Source organism: Lupinus angustifolius, chromosome LG12, assembly GCF_001865875.1.
Source record: "Lupinus angustifolius cultivar Tanjil chromosome LG12, LupAngTanjil_v1.0, whole genome shotgun sequence".
NCBI lineage: Eukaryota > Viridiplantae > Streptophyta > Magnoliopsida > Fabales > Fabaceae > Lupinus > Lupinus angustifolius.
Window position 1 is genome coordinate 6,437,634 of NC_032020.1, and position 19,826 is coordinate 6,457,459.

Here is a 19,826-nt window from a genome sequence, read left to right on the forward strand (position 1 = left end):
TAATGAGGTATTAAAAAGGTAGGCCAAAAATAAGTTCCCCACTTTTGTTTTGTTCTCCACTTAAGAGCAAGAGGAAGAAAAAAGATGAATTATTGAAATGACATTTTGAAGTGATATTCAAACTTCCATCACTTACCTCTAATGCATGGACCCCTCCTTTGTCTCCCTATACCTATGAAACCTGCCTACCTCTACTTCATCCTCAAAATCTTGAATCTAGATCAAATGTCCCATTTTTTTGTTTCAATAGTGTCGCAATCCAATTAAAAAACATCACTCGACTTAAAAAAATCATAAAATAATTTTTTATATAATTTGAAGAAATGTGATTAGTTTAAAATATGAGAACAAGAATTTGTTGGAATATATGATCCTTCTTCCAAAACCTTCCTATTCTTAGTATTTCCCAAGTTTTATGAATTGCCCCGTTACCCTTCTATGCTTCTCAATCTCATAACTTTCTTTTTTTCCCACTAGATTGAGTGAACTCCTAGTTAACAAATAGCAACAATTTTCAACATTCATCTTCCTCATGATGATGTATCTATCCATGTTATCAAAATCACACCAAACTTCTATCTCTTTCCTTTTGACCGCATGTGATTAACTTTGAACTCAAATCATTTTTCAAAATCACCGACTTTTCCATCTCTAGGCCAGCTTGCTAGCTTTAGACAAACCTTAACCAAAATCACCTGAAGAATACTACTTAATTAAAAGCATAAATCTATATACTTATATATACATGCACATTTGTATATGATATAATGATATCATATCTATACAAGTTTTAATAGGTTTAATATCAATATATTGTCAGTATAAAGAATTATATCATTTGTATTACTTTTTCTAAAAAGTGAATGATAAAAATGAATAGTTAATGATAGACAGACAATGTATAAAACTCTTATACTTTCAGTATATATATTTTCTCTCTCTTTTTAATACTTATTTATAGTTAATCATGCTTTATTTTTCACACTAAGTGATGTTTATTTCTGCCTATCATTTAATAACATTCCCTATATATAGATGTTGTTGAATTTGTGTTGTTAAAATAGGGTCATGACATAGTGTATCTCATATATGAGAGTTGTGTAATTAGCATTCTTTTCTAGCTAGTTTCTACGTGTACACACACAAGTACCTTAAATATAACACTTTTGTACTCATACACTTTTATATATATACATGCACACAACAGGTCCAAACATAAAACAAGAGGGGAAGAGAAAAGATCAGCACAACATCATCAGAACTTTAACATGTCAATCGCTGCTGCCATCTCCGGCTACCACAACTCCTCCAACAGTGAGCAGTTACCATTAACACCACAAGGAGTTCAAGTTTGTGTGCCTCCTACTCTAAGCAGGTATGAGAAATTATTGTGTGGTTCGAAGATATGGTTTTCATCACATTTAGTTAAGGTTTCATCTTAAAACTAATTGTAATGAGAGAAATAGCTCAATAAGTATTTATATTAAACAATTGATAACGATATGTTAATGTACTTCCCAACATATTCAAACCCTTTTATATGGTTTTCACTACTTAACCATTTGCTTATTGATTTAGTACTTAATTATGGTCACTTATATTTGCAAAGGTACGAAAACCAAAAGAGACGTGATTGGAACACCTTTGGGCAATACCTGAAGAACCACCGTCCACCCTTAACTCTCTCTCGATGCAGTGGCGCACATGTTCTCGAATTCCTTCGCTACTTGGATCAGTTTGGCAAAACCAAAGTTCATGCTGAAACATGTGCATACTTTGGTAACTCACACCCACCAGGTCAGACATGAACAGAAATAACCAGTAACAAATAGTGTCTCATTTCCTATCAAGCCATCGTAATGTTAATTATTATTTTTAAAAAAATTCTCTATTCACATGTCAATATATGATTGGCTCAATACATGAAATGAGACATCACCCGGAGCATATTTCACAAATATTTTCACTTTTTTATATCTTTTATCATATATCATTATATCAATATTCTAACCGGTGTAATATTTGTTGATATTAATAACACTCCAAATACCATTACTACTCCTGAACAGGTCCGTGCCCATGTCCATTGAAGCAAGCATGGGGTAGCCTTGATGCTCTAATAGGTCGCTTACGTGCTGCGTTTGAAGAGAACGGTGGCTCCCCAGAGATTAACCCTTTTGGTGCACGTGCTGTGAGGCTATACCTTAGGGAAGTAAGGGATACACAAGCCAAAGCTAGAGGTATTGTTTATGAGAAAAAGAAAAGGAGAAAGCAACCTCATCAACAAGAGCAAAATGGGTCCATCATGATGATGGAGGATAATCCACCAATTCATGATGTAGTGAGTTCAAGAGCAGTGCATTCATTAGGGTATGGTGATGGTGGCTTTGTTCACTTGTCAAATTCTAGTGGGACCAGTCCTATGGTTGCTGCAGTTTCATATTTCTCATCTTAGTGTGTTATATTTATTGTGATGCATATTTGATCTAGTTGGTTGAAGCTTATAAGTTATAGGGTTTTATGATTACTAATGTGAAGACGTGATCGATGTGGTAATAACAGGGTAGGGCTCACAGATGCACCAAGTGTTGTTATTGGTGGACAAGGATATGCTAAATGTTGTCCCAAATTATATTTCGGACGAATGATATTGAAGCAAAAATAAAAAAATAGAGAATATTTAAATTTTTTTAATTAACAATACATGTTTCCATTTAACTAAATCATGATTCGAAACATCATCTGGATACTAGATCATTGTTCATTATTAGTAGCTTATTAGTCAAGAATCTAATTAACAGTGAAACTTATTTCTTTGCTTTGGTGTTTAGCATAAGGGAAAAAAGTTTAAGCAATCCATGTGCCATATAACATTATTCAACTTTTGGAAATTATTGTAGAAGAATGTGAACGTAATAATATGCTACTCTTGCTTATAGATTTATGATATATATTTTTGATGAGTATAATATTTATGTAATATTAATATTTATATATATTTAAATTATTTTTTAAGAGTAGATCATAATTAAATATGATAATAGATAATATAATAATAATAATGTATGAAATCTATATGACGTTAGTACATACATTTTTTTTCACTTTTATCTTTAGGAGTATTCAAAAGTTGGTAAATAGATAGGACTTAGACATGAATGGGAGGATAAGGTTCGGGAAATATATTTTCCGCTTACTAGCTACAAAATATTTGCCGATAAAAAATCCCAACAAACAATGATTTATTATATTAGAAATTGTCCATCATAAAACATGTGTCATTCCATGTTTTAATCATTTTACTTGATGAATAAAATATTAAGTATTTTTTATTTCAATTAAAAAAATTAAATTGTATTTTTCTTGATGAATTAAAATAAGGTGATAAATGGAAAGATACACATTAAAAAACAATCTATGTAAAACCACACAAATGAGTGACAATCAAAACTGGAAATTAAATTTATATTATTAAAAATTATATATACAAATAATATTAGAATGGAAACTTAAAAATTAACCGAACTCCATTCAGTTGTTTAGTAAATTAGAAGAAAATATTTAAAAAAATTAATTATATATAAAATTGTAATATTTATGTACCATCAGTGTGTAAGGATTTATACACAGTTACAATATCAACACAGTTACAATATCATCTATCATTCATTTGATTCATTTGATTTACTATTTTTGTAAAGAAATAATAATAATTAAATATGAATGATAGATGATACAATGACAATGTATAAAACTCATATTAATAAATACACTTTTCTTTTATATAGAAATGAGAAAATAGTGTGAATTTTTTTCCCTGTAAGAATTTATACATATTCAATATAACATCAACTATTCATTTGTATAACTTTTTGAAGAATCAATAATATTAAATATGAATAATAGATAATGTAATGACAATGTATCAAACTCTTATCTATTGTATAGGGCATGAAAAGTAACACACAAAATAATGAAATCAAATGTACATGGAACACAGTCACACACCAGTTGGAGTACCCATTTGTTCAAAAAGCAAAAATATTCAGCACTACTTGTAACACATCATGCAAACTGAAATTTTGCATGGTGCATTGTATCGAGACTAAGGCATGAAAAGGGTAATAATCAATATGATCACACTCAAAGCTGTCTTATACATACAAACATATATATATATATGTAAAAACAAATAAATGAAATATAACTCGGTTCCAGAGCCTTGAAAAAAAATACAACGGTAGCACACATTTCTCACGCAGTCAAAATCCATAAATTTTACGTTACTATAAGAACACCACTTTATCAAGGTAAAATTTTAATGTCTTTGAAGTACTCATGTTCAAGAGCACTCCTTGCAGTGATTCTTTTGCTAGGATCCAAACACAGCATACTCTGGAATACAATACAACTAAAGTAAGCAACAGAGAAGCAACGAAAATAATCGAGGAAGCACATAAGTCTTGAATGTTACTGTCTACAATGGAGGAGAACTCTGTGCAGAAAATATGGATTGATATAGTATTGAATGAACATGAATGAAGTAAATTCCAATGTGAAATGAACTTTTATATATATGATAAATCAAATGCTGGAATGCATTTGTACAAAATAATCCTGCCATACAGATTATATGTAAATTGTTAGATATGATTGTCATTGAGAGGGAACAACTAATTTTTGGAAATTTAAGTTAAAAATTTGAGGGTCATTCACTAGTGTCTCCCTTTCAAATTAATGAGAAATATAAAGGATAATAACTCTCCCTGACCCCATTCTCACAGTTCAAGACTAAGTGGAAGTTAAACATTACTAATTGGTAGAATCTTGGCTAATGAAGTTCCTTAGAAAGCAATGACATGGAATATTTGATTACCTAATCTGACCATTTTGCACTGTTAACCTTTCCAAAGTCCACCAAATAATGCAATATTTCTAAGCTACAGTCAGTCATTAATTTGCCAATTATTATTGGTGGTGGTCATTCACCATCTAATATTTATGTCTTCCTGTTAAGAACCAACATTCCTAAAAGCTTAAGCTATTGGGTGAAGGCAAACAAATTATTTTATATATTTGACGTGGTCCTCATTCAATAGCCATCTGGGCTTGATGCGTGAACTAAGGCACAGACCCACTATACCTTGTCCTGAAATTTAACTTCTTTTTATTTATATAGAAGAATGGGGATAGCAAGGATCTGACTCCTAACCACTTGATCGAACTCCTAATGTTGGGAGTTAGCTTTGGGGTCAAGTTAAGCCAAGACAACACGGTTCTAATATGGTTCAGAGCCCGAGCCTCTCGATTGTTGGGCTACCCACATATACCCAGTCCTATAAACTTCATACTTCAGATGCCTGGTCCTGGGCGTGAGGGAGCGTTAAGATAGTCCACATCATATGAGAATATAATCAAGCCAATACTTATCGGGCTTAGACATCCCTAACCCTATGAGCTAGCTTTTAGGGTTGAGTTAGGCCTAGTGAGCACAATTCTAATACTTTCAATTACTGCTTTAAAATTCATTTATCATATTATCCCTATTTCTCAAATGTCAATAGAACAGAAATAGTACTTTCTCTTTGTTAACAAAGAAACATCTAGCCTTCGGTTACATTTATCACAATGATAAAGTGAACATTATATATGATGTTACACTTACTTTGAGAAGATCAAGACCAGCTGGCTCAAGATTTGGAACCAGAGTTGCTAGGTCCTGCACAGTACAAGATAAGGTTAAGCTCCTACAGCAATAAAAATCCAACATTAGTTAATGCAAGTTAAAGACAAACATCCATTTAATTACCTTAGCTGACCACTTGGGAAAGGCTGATTTAAAATCAGGCAATGAAGTCACTCCTGGCCATGTTTCTTCATTTGGTGTACCCATGATTCTACATATAAGGAAGGATGTGTTAGAATATAAGCATATATTATGTAGCACTGTTTATTAATTGTTATATGCTTGTGTGGAAGGAAAAATATATTGTTTTCAAATATATAACAGTGAGTGTTAAAGTCTAACATCGATTGGATGGATAATAGAGAACCATTTATCTAAAATATAATATAATGGTTCTTTATATAATGTATTTGCAAATACATTATTATAGCCGATGCAACCCTCCCCCTTATGAGCTAGCTTTTGTTTAGTCTAATTATCTAAAAATGGTTCAAAGCCTATCCACATGTTGGACCACATGCAAAAGATGTCCAGTTTTGGGCATGAGAAGGGGTGTGTTAATGTCTCACATCAGTTGAATGGATGAGTAAAGAACCATATATAATAATTTAGGCAACCCTCTCCCTATGCCATAACTTACAGGGTGGAGTTTGGTCCACGTATTCAAATATATATATATATATATATAAAGAGAGGCATATTGAAAAACCACAATGTAAAAAGTCTCTGAACCAGAGTTTAAACCCATGATACCAGGTTAGCTTGACTTCTTATAAATAATGCATGTATAAGGAACTTAAAAGAAACTTTAGTAAAACAGCGAATGGTATGAACATTCTACAGCTATGGCTGATAATGGTCTACAAGTTACCATATTATGCTTCATTCCAAATGCTGAAGAATTAGATGGTCCAATAAAAGCATTGAAGTTACAGTAAACTATATAGGAATGGTCTAAGCACAAGAAAATGATTCCTGGTAATTGTAAAAAAAAGTATAGGAATTAGCAATAGAAAATAATTAGGTTCATGCATGATGCATTGATATGTTCATGTACTTCGGGAATAACTCTCTAATTTAATTGTCTTGTAAATACAAATAGTATTTAGTGTTCTAAGTGTATATAAAAGAACTCAAGTTTGATGTATGTGAATTAACACAAACAATTAAAAAATATTTGTTTCCTTCTTTACAATTTGGTATCAGCTCAAGACCCAAGTCTCCATTGTCCACTGCCAATGCCTTCATTGCCGAGTAAAATCTTGAGTCCCCTGTCTGCCCAGCTCTTGCTTATTTTAGATAAATTTCCATTCTCACCTTTAACAGAGCCTCTGTCCTTGACTCGTCAACCAACCACCACCGGTTATATTTCCTGGAGAAATTTGGCAAATTTGGCAGCACAATTTTTCAAGTGACTACCAACACTCTCTACTTTGGTTGTCACCATGTCAGACACTGAGAACACAGCTCATGTACTTCACAGTACATATTCCCTCGAAAAGCCTTCTGACTTTTGCTCTATAAATAGTAAGAATCTGTTTATTATTCTCACATGCTTTAGGTATCGTCCCTAAGGATTCTTGGATTATTGATGTTGGTGCCATTGACTACATGGCCTTTTGTTCTTCCCAATTTCCATCATACAAATTCTCCTTCGGTAAAGCCTCAAAAAATTGTAGCTGATGGCCCTCATACCTCAGTTGCAAATTTTGGTAGTATTCAACTTAGTCCTTTCCTAAATTTGCAAAACATGCTTCATATCCCCAAACTTTTCATTAACCTTTCTATCCATAAACTCACCAAGGACCTTAATTTTGCTGTAACTTTATTCCATTCTCACTATATATTCCAAGACCTTGTCAGGAGGAGAAAGATTGGAATTGCCAAGGAACAGGAAGGGTTATACTACCTTAATATGCAAGTTTCAAGAGGATCTAGTCAAAAGTTGCTACGTTGAACATTTGATCCAGGCCAAAAGCAGAACTACGCCAGGATAACCCTTCTCTGAAACACCTAGGTAGTGCTCTTAGATTGTAATCCAAATAATAAATCAGAGCACATGGAGTCATCTTGTTGTCACTCTAGCTCCTTGTCTAATGCATCAAAATCTGGCTCTAACATAGCCCTTGGGGACCCCCTTTTATCCTAGTTAAGTCCATATTTTCCTCTACTTAATTGTAACACTTACGATTTTGCCAAACACCATTGTGTAAGTTTCCCTCCAAGCTCTAAATAATGGTGAGAGGCGCGCAGAATTACAGGGCTGCTTGGCCAGGATCTGGAGTAAGGTCTACCACGTTGACAAAGCTCAAAAGAGACAAACAACAGGCGACCACAGAATCTGGCTATGGCTAATTGAGTATTCCAGAGGCAAACCATACAAGGCCAAAATGAAGTTAAAAAATATTCTGCTGCCCATGCTCTTTCACAAGTATCTCAATCGAGGAGAAAAGTCAATTAAAGCCATATAGGGGCACGTGCACCTTCCCTAAATAAGCAGAGATAGGACCACCAAACTTTCAAGGTGCAATGAGCCAATGACACTCACTCATGATATTCTAGTAAACTTCATAAAGACTTGACTGTCGTTGGTGTAAAGAACATCGGCTTGCTCCCAAATGGACTCAGGTGATGTGGGCACGGAAGATCTGCATCATAGGTGAATGAATAGTTGACTTGACAATGCTAGACAACTAGGCATCAATCTTTTCAAAGAGGAATGCTCATTTGTGGGCATGGTGTCTGCTTTCATGGTCAAGTGGTTACATATTCTTATCTTTTCAGCCAGAGCATATTACCGGAAGCCAACATACCAGCCAAGTTGTCAACGAAGAGAGGACATTAACATAACTAGTGAAAACAAGGGGCTTAGTCTTGGAAGGGTCCTGGGGAGCGTCCGAGGACCTAAAAATAAGCTGAAATCACGGGTACCTTAACAGTGAGGCATAAAGGAAAGTTGCAAACACATGGCTTTGAGGGAGGTGATGACAGATCTAAATAGGCAAGGCACAGTCGCGTATAGTGCAAGAAGCCGCTGCCGGAGAAGGGGTTGCGCTTTGACATGGGACTGAAAGTGGAGCACATGCATTTACAAGCAAAGGAGATGGCTAGCATGTAGGAGTGCATGCTTGTCTGGTTATGCTTCATAGATTAGCAGTAGACAAACAAGACGACGGGGTCTGTAAAGGATGTCGGATGGCAGCAAACAGAGCTGCCGTAGTGACAACATGGCAAAGAAAGGAAAAAGGCTAGAATCCGGAGTTGAAACATGGTCGGTCAGAAAAAATTTCACTAGTGCACAATGTATCCATTGGGGTACACACGGACTAAGATTGACTGTGTTTCAACTAGATAGTGTAGGCTTCTTTATATATGCTTAATGAAATAATTACAAAAATAAAACTAGAAGATTCTAATCATATTGATATGATAAGATATGCCTATAAAATATTTATATGATAGTTACAAGGACTCTGAAAGAAACAATATTTTTTAAGGATAAAAGACAGGTTGAAACCATTTCTGCAATCTCCCAATCATTGAGATCAATGAACAGTTGGAGATATATGTGTCATACGTCCATTTTAAATCTAGATACTGTTAATGGATGGATACTGTCTCTAAATTCAAGGGGCAAGGTTTTCAAGTCCTTATCCGAAAATATAGTATAAATTTACAAGGAAAGTAACACTTAAATGTCCAAAAAACTATTCACCTGAATATTTTGAACAATTCATCAATCTCAGAGTCCCCAGGGAAAAGGGGTCGTTGGTTTATCATCTCAGCGAATATACATCCCACGGACCAAACATCGACTGGGGTAGAATAATGACGAGATCCAAGCAATATTTCTGGAGCTCGGTACCACAGTGTTACCACCTGCAATGAATCACCAACAACTATAAATACAGAAACAAGAATAAGTAATGTGGTTGCAGTCCATCTACCATAATACCTTTTCACAACATTTGTATGTTTTTTGTAAAGAACCTATGCCTAATGATCTACCAATTTAACAAAATTTTAATAATTTAAGTTAAGGATATTCAACCCAAAAGCTAGCGATGTTAAACCTTAACACTTAACACACCCCTCACACCCAAAATGGACAAATGGAGTGGGAAGTTTACAGGTTTGGAGATCCACGTGTGGTCCAACATTGTAATAGGCTTTGACTAACATATCATATTAAAATAACTAGGGGGAGAGTTGCCCAAATCATATAAATGGTTCATTGCTCATATACTCAAAGGATGTGATCACTTTAAACACTTAGAGTTTTCAGTGGAACAATATAGACTACAGTATGGATCTTATATGATGCATACAAATATCAAAATGAACAAAGGATCCACCATTCTTGCTTCCCATATTTACCTGTGGACATTATACCAACTTATATGTTTAATGTATTTAAAAAAAGGATGGCCAGTGCACGAGACTCCCACTTAGTAGGGTCTAGGGAGGATAGATGTACACGGTCATACCCCTGCAAGCGGAGAGGTTGCTTCCAGGATTTGAACCTGTGACCCATGGTCACTAAGCAACAACCTTACCTTTGCATCAAGCTCACCCTCTAATGTATTTAAAAATTAAAATTTGTTATTAAAGAAGCAATGGTCTGAATACAAGTTAGCAGATAATATGAAAACCAGAAATAATCCTACAGATAGACCAATGAGGTATCTCCCTATGTTAATTTGCAAAATCATGAAGAAACTCCACTTATAACTCAAGTCCCGTTATCTCTAGAAATAATGGTTAGAACTACCAATCCATTAGAGGATAGTCAAACAATACAACTACAATACCAAGGACAAGCCAAATTTCACCAGGTGAGGATGGCAACATGGACTAATCCATGCCATTGGGTTCTATCAAAAACCAGATTTTCAGCAAAACTGTTTAGGGAGAGATCTTTATTGCAGGTTTCTCCTAAAGCTTTCTTATGTCTCTCTCTTCCCCTTTTAATTGGACTACCTTCCCTTTGATCCACTTTTTTCATTAATTAGTGGATAAAAAGAGCCTCTACTGGTTACATAACCAAACCAAACCACCTCAAGCAAGCTTCTATCACATTCTCCTCAATGTGGGAAAAATGAGAAAAGAGGATGGCCACCTGCCATGACATATTAACACATTTTAAATCAGGAGTAGAAATAACAAGATATAAAATGTTTTGTCCAATATCTATTGTAATAATTTAGTTTTAACGGACATTAAGGATTTCGACTAAGTTTAGAATTCTGAGAGATTAAACTTTGTATGGAGCATAAGTACATATTTCTTTTGTTGTACAGATGCCCATGAATTTCATACTTTGATTATCTCCATAGATGATCAGAAGCCAATATAAGGTAGCACACAAACCTCATGTGTAAATGTCTTGACAGGAATTCCAAATGCCCTAGCCAATCCAAAATCTGCAAGCTTTAGTGCATTATTGCTGCGATCTATCAACAAATTCTGTGGTTTCAAATCTCGATGAAGAACTCTGTGTGAATGACAGTAGGCAATGCCACAGAGAATTTGATAAAGGAACATCTGCAGAAAGATTTATTAAACATTTCAGATTTCAAATTAACTGGTCCTCTTTCCCAAAAATACCTGGGAACAGCCTCCTCACTTTGCGAGCATGAGGTTGCATACATTTACTCCACTAGGTGGAAGCCTCGTGTATTGGGCCGCCCCAGATCATGGAGAGGGTAGATGTATGCATGTTATGGTGTAAATTTTTAATCATTATCAAACCAACAAACAACAGGAATGGAAGCTAACGGGAAAGTAATGCATATCTGCTCAAGCTTAGACAGCTCACAAGTGAGGAGGCAGGAAATAAGAAGGGGAATCAAAATCAAATGAAATAAAAAAAAAAGCTGCATGTCAGTACGGCATCTGTATTTCCAGTAGTAATGACTTGACCCAATATAGTAAAGCTCTTTTCTAATTTTCTACTTCAAATAATATTTGAGCAACTTACTACCAGACTCTGAAAATAAATTAGCTTATTGAACCAGTTTGATTTTATATTTTCTAAAGAATAGAGAATCCCACTTTAACACCTTTAGTTTCAGTGAACACTTAATAGCTCCAACCAAAATGATATAAGTCAAACTTAATTCCCCATCAATGGTCTTCAATATATGCAAGTTTTGTGAAATTCATAACAATCAACTGTTCCCCACGTGACAGTGTAACAACACAATTTATGTGACATGCATAACCAAAAGGTTCTTTGATCATCACTCACTCTCATATTTGCTTCATTTGATTTGTGGAAAGGCGAGACAAAGGGTAAGAAAATTATACAAATATAAAATTGCTGGCTGAGTTATATTTCTTGCTCATCCTGATTCTTATAATTATAAATTCAATTACAAAAAAACTCAAATCTATAAGAAAATGAAAATTAAACAGAGAAGTTGCTCACTTTCACTTGCTGATGATCTTTTCCAAATTCTGGACATGAATCCATGTGCTTCTTTAGATCTAAATCAAGGTACTCAAAAACCAGATACAATCGCCTCTCACTATGCACTACGTCCTGCAACCTGTCACCAACACAACCACCAAGTATAACTCAATAAGGAAGGGCTAAAGATGCAGATCATTAAGGTATAGAACAGCAAAGTAGAAACTATGTAGAACAACATAACTGTAGAAGGATCTGAAATGTGAGAGTTTCAGTCAATAGGTTTTCTTGGGCCATCCGATGCTAATTTTGATAGCATAAATAATAGTATACCCCACAACTATCTCTTTAATATAGCTCTTAAAGCAGACATAATAGAATTTTTGTCACTTAAGGGCATTATGTGGGGACATAGGAAATCATAGGGAAATTAAATGAGCTCTTAGCAAGATCCACAGAAGAAATTGAAAATAAAAATGTTCACATAATCATTTATGCATCCTGATGTCAGTATGTCACCTACATGAAGAATCCACAGCTGTAGTATCTGTCCAATAATATTTGCAGACACCTTTACCAGTGAGCTAAACACCAAAGATAAACAATTGAATGAAATTTAAATAGCAAAAGAAGTCGTGTCACGGGATGAGGATATCATTGTGAAGAACCTGAATCATTGTTAGCATTGTTATATGCAGCTATGATGCACATATACTTCAATTTGGTGAACTATCCATTTTAGCACCATATCTAATACTGATACTGGACCTACATTTGTATTTTTGGTGGATTTCTGATTGACTAATCAGAAAAATACAGGTGGGAAAGTGAGCCTCAGCACGGTAAGATTGTTTGTCTTGTGACATGAAGGTCATCGGCAAGGCTGCGTACACATATACTCTCCAGACCCCACTAAATGAGAGCCTCGTGTATTGGATCACCCTTTAAAAACTATCAGCAACCTCACCATAGACAATTTTAGCTACTCAGTGTACAAGGTTCCCACTTGGTAGGATTTGGGGAAGGTTGTCATATAAAGCCTTACCCCGACAAATGGAGAGGCTATTTCGAGGATTTGAATTTGTGGCCTCCAAGTCACAAGACAGAAACCTTACCATTGCAATGAATGTCACCCTATATCATAAACATGCAGAAATAATCACATAATCCCTATGAAAACGTATCAAACTAATCAAAGCACCTTCACTCATTTATTCTAATTCAAGTGCTTAAAAGTCATCATTGCTTATCTATGCAGAACGATGATTATACTATACATACCATATTACAGAAACAACACTTTACCAAAAAAATAAAGAATGGATGTTCCTAATCTATATTTTTACATTCATATCATAGCATTATTGCTTAGCATATCAATTTCACTATAAAGCAAACCAACACATTCCTCAAACACACTCAGTACCTAACAATGTTCCTATGCTGCATTTCTTTCAAGAGTGAAATCTCTCTAATGGCAGTGCTGGGAACTCCCTCATCTTCTTGCTCCAGCCGAATCTTCTTCAACGCAAAAGTCGCATTGGTGACGCGATCACGAGCCTTGTAAACCACACCATAGGTTCCTTCACCGATCTTCTCCACCTTCTCATACTGCAAATTAAGTTCACAAACACACGGCAAAATATACATAAATAATTGAATAAATAAACAAATAAATAAAAATGATCAATGTGCATATTTATATAGAGAAATCTCAAAAAGGTGGAAGTTCAAAACGCAGTGTCGTTTAACTCACCTGTTCCATGTGACTGGGATGAAAGCGAAGTTCTGAAACCATAAAGAGAAGAAAAATGAGAAAATGAAGAGAATAAGAAGAGAAATTGAGTTGATAAAAGATGAATGAAGAAGATCTAGGAAGTTACCGGCGCGAGAAATGGTGATAAATTGGCGCGACGGTTACTCTGTGTCAAAGTTCTTGTCTGAGTCTCTGCCTCCACTATGGCAAGAGAGACAACTATTGTCTCTCTTTTCTCTCTCCTAGTCTTATGGGCTCAACTTCTTCTATCATATGCCCTTTTCATGTTTTTTCTGTCTCTTCTTTTTGTTTAAAATTATTTTTAGATGTTTTTCTTCTAAAATGTTTTTCATATAGAGGAAATCGGTTAGATTGAATCCGTTTAACTATGGATGGATTAAGTAACTTTTAGCTCAGAAAGTGTGACAAACTATTCGGATGAGATCAAAGTGTATATTATTATCATATACTTATCAGGTGATCGATTGTAATTTTGGTTTGTACTAATAAATTGTGGATAAATTAAGGATATACTTTTATAGTAAGGGTGTAGAGTTGTAACCCTTTGATTGAGCCATTATAACACATGTCGCAGATATGGTGTCATCCTCATTTTAACAAGTTAATCATGATATTTAATATAAGGCTTTAAAGTTAACATTGATAAGTATGATTTAAACCATTTTCCTAAACCAACACCTAATAAATAGGAATGTGTTTTGTGGATGAAGATGGTTTATGATTGAACATTATGTTCAATCCATGAAGTCGGCCATACCTAGTAAGATTAGGGTTGGGATGTTGTTGTAATATAATAAATGATTTTATTCTTGAAATACTTTAAAGCTAAAGTTTTAAACAAATTAAAATAATTTTAATAAATGTTTTTATCATTTCAAAATAATTTTATCCAGAGTCTATCTCAGATCTAGAGTAATGTTGGGTCGATACTAGATGTTGCTCTAATGATATATTGGCTCTTCTTTTTCTCATATGTGAAAACTAATTTTAGTCTTTACATAATTTCCAATGAAAGTGTGATTGTTAGTGAGTTATCTTTTTTAGACATCTTCATGGAAATTAGTCAATAAACCCCATAAACCAATAATCAATCATAAAGAGAGATTCGGAAGAGATTGAAGTGTTGAAACATACCCAAATGCATTCGAAGCAATTGACGAATGTGTGTTTCTCATCTTCTACATGAATGCAACTTAAAGAAATAAGAGATAAGGACCTTGGGAGGTACTTCTTAGGATGTGTGTATGACAAAAGCAATATAAGAGATAATGGAGAGGTGGGTACTTTTTAGGATGGTGACATGTGGCAAGACAAAAAATCCCTAAATCTTTTTCTCATCTCCTTCTCTCTAATAGTGAAGGTATTCCATAATCTCATTTTCTCTTTTCTTTCTTGCTTTCTCTTTTTCATAGCAACACACTTTTTAAACTACATTTATCAACAAAACATTAATTTACTACGGTAAAGACCTTATTGTATCTCTAAATAGGTTAAAATGTTAAAGTTTTGAATTTTTAAATTTTTAAAGTAATATTTATTGAGATAATTAAACATGTATTTGTAAAAAAATTAGTTTTTTATTTATAAGATACCCTTCCTTGTACAAAAAATTGCATTTAGTGTCATACTTCAAATTATAATAGTTAGAGATCTTTGTGCATCCGCTAACCTTTCAATAGCTTGCAAGTTGCACGATCACTGAAATGTGGAACTCCTCTAAATTCAAATCAAATGCTTAGCATCTTCTTAATTTCCATAAAACCTAAAGTAATTTCCTCTTTGGATGATTGCAATAAATATTGGAAAGATCCCTTAACTATTAAGACACAACAAATTTATAAATTATATTTGCATTACAATATCATTCTGCTTTTATGATTCGACCCATATTTTCTACCAACCAGTTAAAACTCATTAAATTTACAAGACTCTAATACATAATTATTATATTAGATTACACTAACCCTCATTGAGTTTTAGCGAAATTTCACAAGTCAATCCTTACTTTTTTACACCTACACAAACCCCTAATTTTTATATTTTTATTACACTGACCATCCATGCACAAGAAATAAGTGTAATATTTTGAACAAAAAATGTAATAAATGTAATTAAGTTAACAAAAACATAGTATATTATAAAGACAAGTCCAAATAATATATGAACTAATACTTCTTTATTATTTTTGGTTTGTTACGATAAAATATAAGAGCGATCTAAACAATGTCTCTTTAGAACCGTTGATGCATTTTGTAACAAAAAAATAATGAAGATACATTAAGTTGTATATTATTTGGACTTATTTCAACAATATATCATATTTTGTTTAACTTAATTGTATTTATCATATTTTTTGTTTAAAATATTACACTTATTTCTCATGCAGGGTGGTCAGTGTAACGAAAGTACAAAAACTAGGGGGTTTGTGTAGGTGTAAAAAAGTAATGGATAGTTTGTGTAATTTCACTAAAACTCAGGGAGTGTCAGTGTAATTTACTCTAATTATTATTTTCTTCTCATTTTATCATTAAATTCCATATCACTAATTTTAAACTACCCACAATTTCTAAGAGTTACTTTTTTAAATATTATTATTTTTTAGTGTTATTAAACTCGGATCGGTCAATGACTCAGTTAGGACATTGAATTAATGAGTCATTGGTTGAATTGGTTTACTCAATTTAGACTAAAATAATAAGAAATTCATAAGATTAGCTAACATTATTTAATAACTTTATATTTTAATTTAAAAATATTATCATACCTAATCAAATAACTAACAAATAATATTTACTACTATAAAATATCACAAACAAGTTGAAAACGTCGTCAAACAATATATGAATTGTGTTTTAATTGCAAGAAAAGTGCACATGAGTTTAAAATTTAATTAAACAATGAAAATTTTGCTATAATATAAGTTAACAAATGACAAACATGATTATAAATAAGGTAAAAAAGTTCATCTTAAAACAAGTTGTTTTGGTTTTTTTTAGAAATAGTTTTTGATTGACTCAGGCAGTCAACTGGTCTAACCATCTGAGTCACTGATTTTAGGCTTATGTCATCGAGTTAAGCCGAGTCAATCCAACTTTAATGTAAAACTGAATAGATGAGAAGTTCAAACCGATCAGATGTCAGGTTCACAATTGAACTGGTCAGTCTAAGCCAAGTTTTATAACACTGCTTTCAAGATGGTATGATGTACATTGATGGATATTTCTTTCTATAGTAAAATCTAATCTCTTTCAAATTATAAATATCACCTAAAAACTAATTTTTTTCTCTTTCAAATTTCTGATCCATTATTAAAGAATTTCAACTACCCATTAATTGTGTTTAACTTCTATATGAGTTCACTTTGATCTTTAAATTTTTTTCACTTGTATCAATTTTGACGCTAAAAAAGGAATTCAAATTACTCATTCAATATTGTAAATGTAAGTCAAAGTAATTCTTAATGAAAATTAAAGTATCACAAGAAATAGTTATAGAAATTATAATAAGGATTAATTTGATAAATATTTGAAATCTTTTAGAAACTATTTCGGATTTTTTAATTTTTAGGGATCAATGTAGAATTTGTTTTTGAAAGACCAAAATAAGCCATTAATCTAATTTCATTGATAATATTATTTTAACAAGATATCATATTCCATTTGATTTTATAATTTGAAAAGTTCTAGCCTAATGTCCCAATCTTGATATTTAAAAATTCAAATCGATCTATGTTCTCAAGCTCAAAGTTATTTTGTTGATTGAAAATGAATAAATTAATGTTCCTAATTCCAAAAAACAACTCCATTTGTAAATTAGCTAATTCATATAGTTAACCCCTTACAATAAAATCAAAGTAGCTATTAGTGGTATAATCATAATTGAAAATCTAGTTATATTAATTGTTTTACACGAACCAATAAAATAATTGAGTGTTTTTTCTTTTTAACAAAATTATTTTTTGTTTCTATTACATCATTTTCAATTCCTTTCACACTTGATCCACTGTTATTTTCTCTTTCTTCACAATAATGAGAATAATGAAAATGATATTTTTATCTCTCTTAATATCCATTTGTTTTCCTATTACTAAAAAAGTAATTAATCATGTATTAGCTTTAAAAATGATAGATAAATAAATAACCACGAAAATTTCCTCAAAAACTAAACGAGGCGATTTTCCCTTCCAAAGCACAAATAATAAGACGGGGGTAGTTAAATATCATCAGCCTTTATCCAATTCATTATGAGAAAAAATGTATGTAGTAATATTGGATGAGTTTTATACAATATTATATATCATTCATCATTTATATTTTATCATCATCAACTTTTCACAACAATAATATCAATAAATATGATAATATACGGACTTTGTACAAATCTTTACAATAATAACAAATAGATATTACATTCATACATTATTGGCTCTTGCCTTGTATGGAAAGAAGAAAAAGGAAGTAAACACAAGAGAGAAACTTGAACACAAATGTAAACAATACTTCATATTTGAATATACATATATTTATGTTTGTTGATGTTATCATTTAACAATAAATTTTAATTATAATTCAATTTTTAATGTATTATCAATATTTGATTGGTTATATTTACATAGATATGTCCTGAATACTGCTTATTGAGGCCTTTAAGGAACTTAATGACATAGTCACTGTCTCTGTATGATCTGACTATTGGAAGAAGATCACAACTATAAGGTGTGAGGCATTTGCAAGAAGGAATGGGTCTGAAGTTGTCCAGTTCTTGCCACAACCATTTCTAGTGGTTGTAGTATGCATTAATGGATTGATTTCCTTGTCTGGCAGTATACAATTCTTCTTGTAAATCACATATGCGATACACATCTCCTTGGTAATACCTTTCCTTGAGATCTTGCCAAACCTCTATGGTTCAAGCCAAAAAACACTTTGAACAATAGACTGGTTTATGGAATGATTAATCTAAGATAAGACCAGAGTGTTATTCCTATCTCAAGCTTCAAAAAGAGGATCCTCACGTCCTGGTTTTGCCAAACTGTCATATATGAACTGCAATTTATTCTTGTTTTTTAGGGTCATCTTAGTGCCCTTGACCAGGACTGATAGTTTGATCCAACCAGCTTGTTAAAAACCAAGGCACTTCCTGGATTTTCAGTTGAGTGAATATGATAGAAGCTTGAAGGATCATTTAGAGGGTTTAAGATGTTGATAGTGTTGTTGGCCATTTTTTTGAAAGAAAATAAATGAAGTAGGGAAGTAAACAAACACAACTAAAAGAAGAGAATGAGAGATAGTGCGCAGCAGAGCATCAATTGATGCCCTGATACAATGTTTTTCATGAGAGGACAAAACATATAGAAATGGATTGTCTCTACATCAGAGAAAAGGTGACAGATGAGATTGTTCATTTGCTTCCTATCTCCACTGATTGTCAAGTTGCAGATGTGTTTACAAAGGCTTTGTCTCTTGAAAAATTTCACAGCAACATTTCCAAGCTTGGGCTTTATGACATTCATAATCCAGTTTGTGCGGGTGTTAAAAATTAAGAACAATTCTGAAATCAATGAAGTAAAGGTTCACGATGATCAATCTGTTTTTAACCAAAATAAGATACATTAATTTCATCAGGCATGATTGTTTCAATTGGGATGATATATTCTGTCCTAAAAAATATGTTACTCCATGTGTCATAACTTGTGATTAGTCAGAAAAATATTTAATTGTTAAATTTTTAACTTAAATATATATTTTTCAATCATAATGTAAATAACATAGACACTCTTTTTCCCTGAGAATGTATATTCAAGTTTCAACTACATTTAATGCCATTGTTGAAGTTTTGATAGTTAGAGATACATGTGCACCCACGTCTATCTTTTGAATTAATGGAGATCAAATGGCAAAAAATATCTCATCAACTCTGTTTGACCCAAACAATTGTTGACGTATAATGAA

At 32.9% G+C, this 19,826-nt stretch overlaps 2 protein-coding genes across 4 annotated transcripts; one reads left to right on the forward strand and one right to left on the reverse strand.

Annotated features, from left to right (window-relative positions):
• LOC109361735 (protein LIGHT-DEPENDENT SHORT HYPOCOTYLS 4-like) lies at positions 1,160 to 2,487 on the forward strand. Of its 2 annotated transcripts, none has more exons than XM_019607275.1 (3): positions 1,160 to 1,375; positions 1,610 to 1,797; positions 2,070 to 2,487. In XM_019607275.1, exons 1-3 carry the CDS (start codon positions 1,269 to 1,271, stop codon positions 2,453 to 2,455), a joined length of 681 nt encoding a protein of 226 aa, XP_019462820.1. In that variant the 5' UTR covers positions 1,160 to 1,268; the 3' UTR covers positions 2,456 to 2,487. The 2 variants fall into 2 exon arrangements, with proteins under 2 accessions (XP_019462820.1, XP_019462819.1); XM_019607274.1 differs by having other exon boundaries at positions 1,184 to 1,384; positions 1,619 to 1,797.
• Positions 4,059 to 14,128, reverse strand: LOC109361469 (cell division control protein 2 homolog 2). Of its 2 annotated transcripts, XM_019606931.1 has the most exons (9): positions 13,982 to 14,128; positions 13,855 to 13,886; positions 13,525 to 13,709; positions 12,117 to 12,237; positions 11,057 to 11,230; positions 9,402 to 9,565; positions 5,810 to 5,897; positions 5,666 to 5,719; positions 4,059 to 4,395 (listed from the first exon to the last, which is right to left on the reverse strand). In XM_019606931.1, the coding sequence occupies exons 2-9, from the start codon at positions 13,861 to 13,863 to the stop codon at positions 4,306 to 4,308; spliced, it is 885 nt and encodes a 294-aa protein (XP_019462476.1). In that variant the 5' UTR covers positions 13,864 to 13,886; positions 13,982 to 14,128; the 3' UTR covers positions 4,059 to 4,305. The 2 variants fall into 2 exon arrangements, with proteins under 2 accessions (XP_019462476.1, XP_019462477.1); XM_019606932.1 differs by lacking the exon at positions 13,855 to 13,886 and having other exon boundaries at positions 13,982 to 14,103.

Excerpts from the sequence above, each read along its gene's own strand:
- LOC109361469 (XM_019606931.1), bottom strand. Across the intron at positions 12,238-13,524 it reads CAGCATAGGAACATTGTTAG|GTTGCAGGACGTAGTGCATA; the intron begins GTACTGAGTGTG and ends TGTTGGTGACAG. Across the intron at positions 11,231-12,116 it reads AAGATCATCAGCAAGTGAAA|ATGTTCCTTTATCAAATTCT; the intron begins GTGAGCAACTTC and ends ATCTTTCTGCAG.
- LOC109361735 (XM_019607275.1), top strand. The coding sequence starts at position 1,269 with ATGTCAATCGCTGCTGCCATCTCCGGCTACCACAACTCCTCCAACAGT. Across the intron at positions 1,376-1,609 it reads GTGCCTCCTACTCTAAGCAG|GTACGAAAACCAAAAGAGAC; the intron begins GTATGAGAAATT and ends ATATTTGCAAAG. Across the intron at positions 1,798-2,069 it reads TGGTAACTCACACCCACCAG|GTCCGTGCCCATGTCCATTG; the intron begins GTCAGACATGAA and ends ACTCCTGAACAG.